The sequence below is a fragment of the Cyprinodon variegatus genome, unplaced genomic scaffold (assembly GCF_000732505.1).
Source record: "Cyprinodon variegatus isolate N-32 unplaced genomic scaffold, C_variegatus-1.0 Scaffold899, whole genome shotgun sequence".
In the NCBI taxonomy this organism is placed as follows: domain Eukaryota; kingdom Metazoa; phylum Chordata; class Actinopteri; order Cyprinodontiformes; family Cyprinodontidae; genus Cyprinodon; species Cyprinodon variegatus.
Genome location: NW_015151352.1, coordinates 24,709 through 26,233, shown reverse-complemented (window position 1 = coordinate 26,233; position 1,525 = coordinate 24,709). Strand labels below are relative to the sequence as shown.

At 40.9% G+C, this 1,525-nt stretch overlaps 1 protein-coding gene across 1 annotated transcript in view; it reads right to left on the bottom strand.

The window, feature by feature from the left end:
* LOC107099713 (integrin alpha-11-like) overlaps window positions 1-1,525 on the bottom strand; it is a 37,350-nt gene that overhangs the window by 29,173 nt on the left and 6,652 nt on the right. The window contains exons 6-7 of the mRNA XM_015397956.1: window positions 1,204-1,347; window positions 86-289 (exon numbers count right to left, since the gene is read on the bottom strand). Of these exons, the coding sequence (XP_015253442.1) occupies window positions 86-289; window positions 1,204-1,347 (348 nt within the window). The remainder of the gene's footprint in view (window positions 1-85; window positions 290-1,203; window positions 1,348-1,525) is intronic.

Here is a 1,525-nt window from a genome sequence, read left to right as displayed (position 1 = left end):
GACTAGGACTCCTCCTGTCTCTTGGTCTGCAGTTATAAACAGGATTGTTATATGTAACTATAAAGAATATCTAAAAGGGATTTACCTGTTTGTATTGTGATCCTATCATCTTGCCGTGGCTGTGAAAGATGTAGATCGCCCCCTGATGGTCATCTTCCAGAGGAGCTCCCACCACCAGCTCCTTAAATCCATCTCCATTCATGTCTGCTATTTGTGCCATTGCTGAACCCAGGCGAGAGTTTTGAGGATGGTGGGACACTTCCAGGATGCCGTGGAAGATAAAGAATGACTAGGGACGTGTAAATGTTTTAGCTTAGAGAAACATCCAAACATAAATTGTGGAAATCAGCAATACGTGAATCAATCTTGCATTATAAGTTGCAGTTATTTTGGTTTTCTGTTTTATACCAAAAAGGTTTATTTCTTGTAGAACTAGTTTGAATCTGCAGACTACGTCATTTACCAACACATAAACATGTGTTATTGATACAATTAAATAGCTTAATGCCTACCACCTGTTAATCTCAACAGGTGTTTAGCATTAAGCTATTTAAATGGATGCTCTAGGTCAGGGGTCGGCGACCCAAACTGCTATGAGGTGATGGAGGAGCAGTGAACGCTTTCACCACTTCACCTCCCTTCACCGCTCAGTTTAGGTTTTATTACCTTAATAAAATTATAGAAACACAATAAAGGAATCTTTCTATGGTGGACGTGTTTCTGATGGGAGGAGCTGATTGAGTGATGAGGAACCAACAGGAACTGACATTCATCAGAGCAGAGCTCTCTAACCCTGAAATCCCACATCCTCCATCACCAGCGTTTCTTGGTGTGTCATTTTTATTTTGACGATTTGTGGAAGAAAGTTCCAGAAAGTTTTTTCCTTTTGGGATCCATGGCTTGAGACACACCGCACCGCGCAGAAAGCTGCTGCAGTCTGACACAAATTTTCTGTGAAAAAAATATTTATTTATTATACAAATTTTGATAGCTTTGGAAAACATTATATTTGTTTGACCACCTGCACCATATAAAAATAAACAAAAAAAAATAATAAATTTTCGTAAATTTTTGAAAAAGCTCTATGGAGCCGCAAGGGGGGGTGCTAAAGAGTCGCATGCGGCTTCGGAGGCGCAGGTTGCCGACCCCTGATAGATAAATAAGCTGTTAGCATCAGCTGGGAAGTAGCAGATGAAGGTTTACCTCATAGGTGAGAGAGTAAATATAAATCCTTCCTCTCTCCCAGCCTTGGTTGTAGAACATGGGTGCTGCAACCAAAAGAAGGTCAGTGTGGCCATCTCCGTCAATGTCCATGGATAACAGTCCGCTCCCAAAATATGAACCGATCTTAGAGAGAAAACACAGGAAATAAACATGATGAAGGAATTTGAGGGGGAACCTCTCCTGTGTTCTAACTCAAACCATGCTGGTTTCCTGGAAAGCCTTTACACACTAAAGTTATGAGGCACAGAATCCAAACCGGTAAAGTCTGCTCATATTCAGAATGTAAACTTCTGAAAGTTCT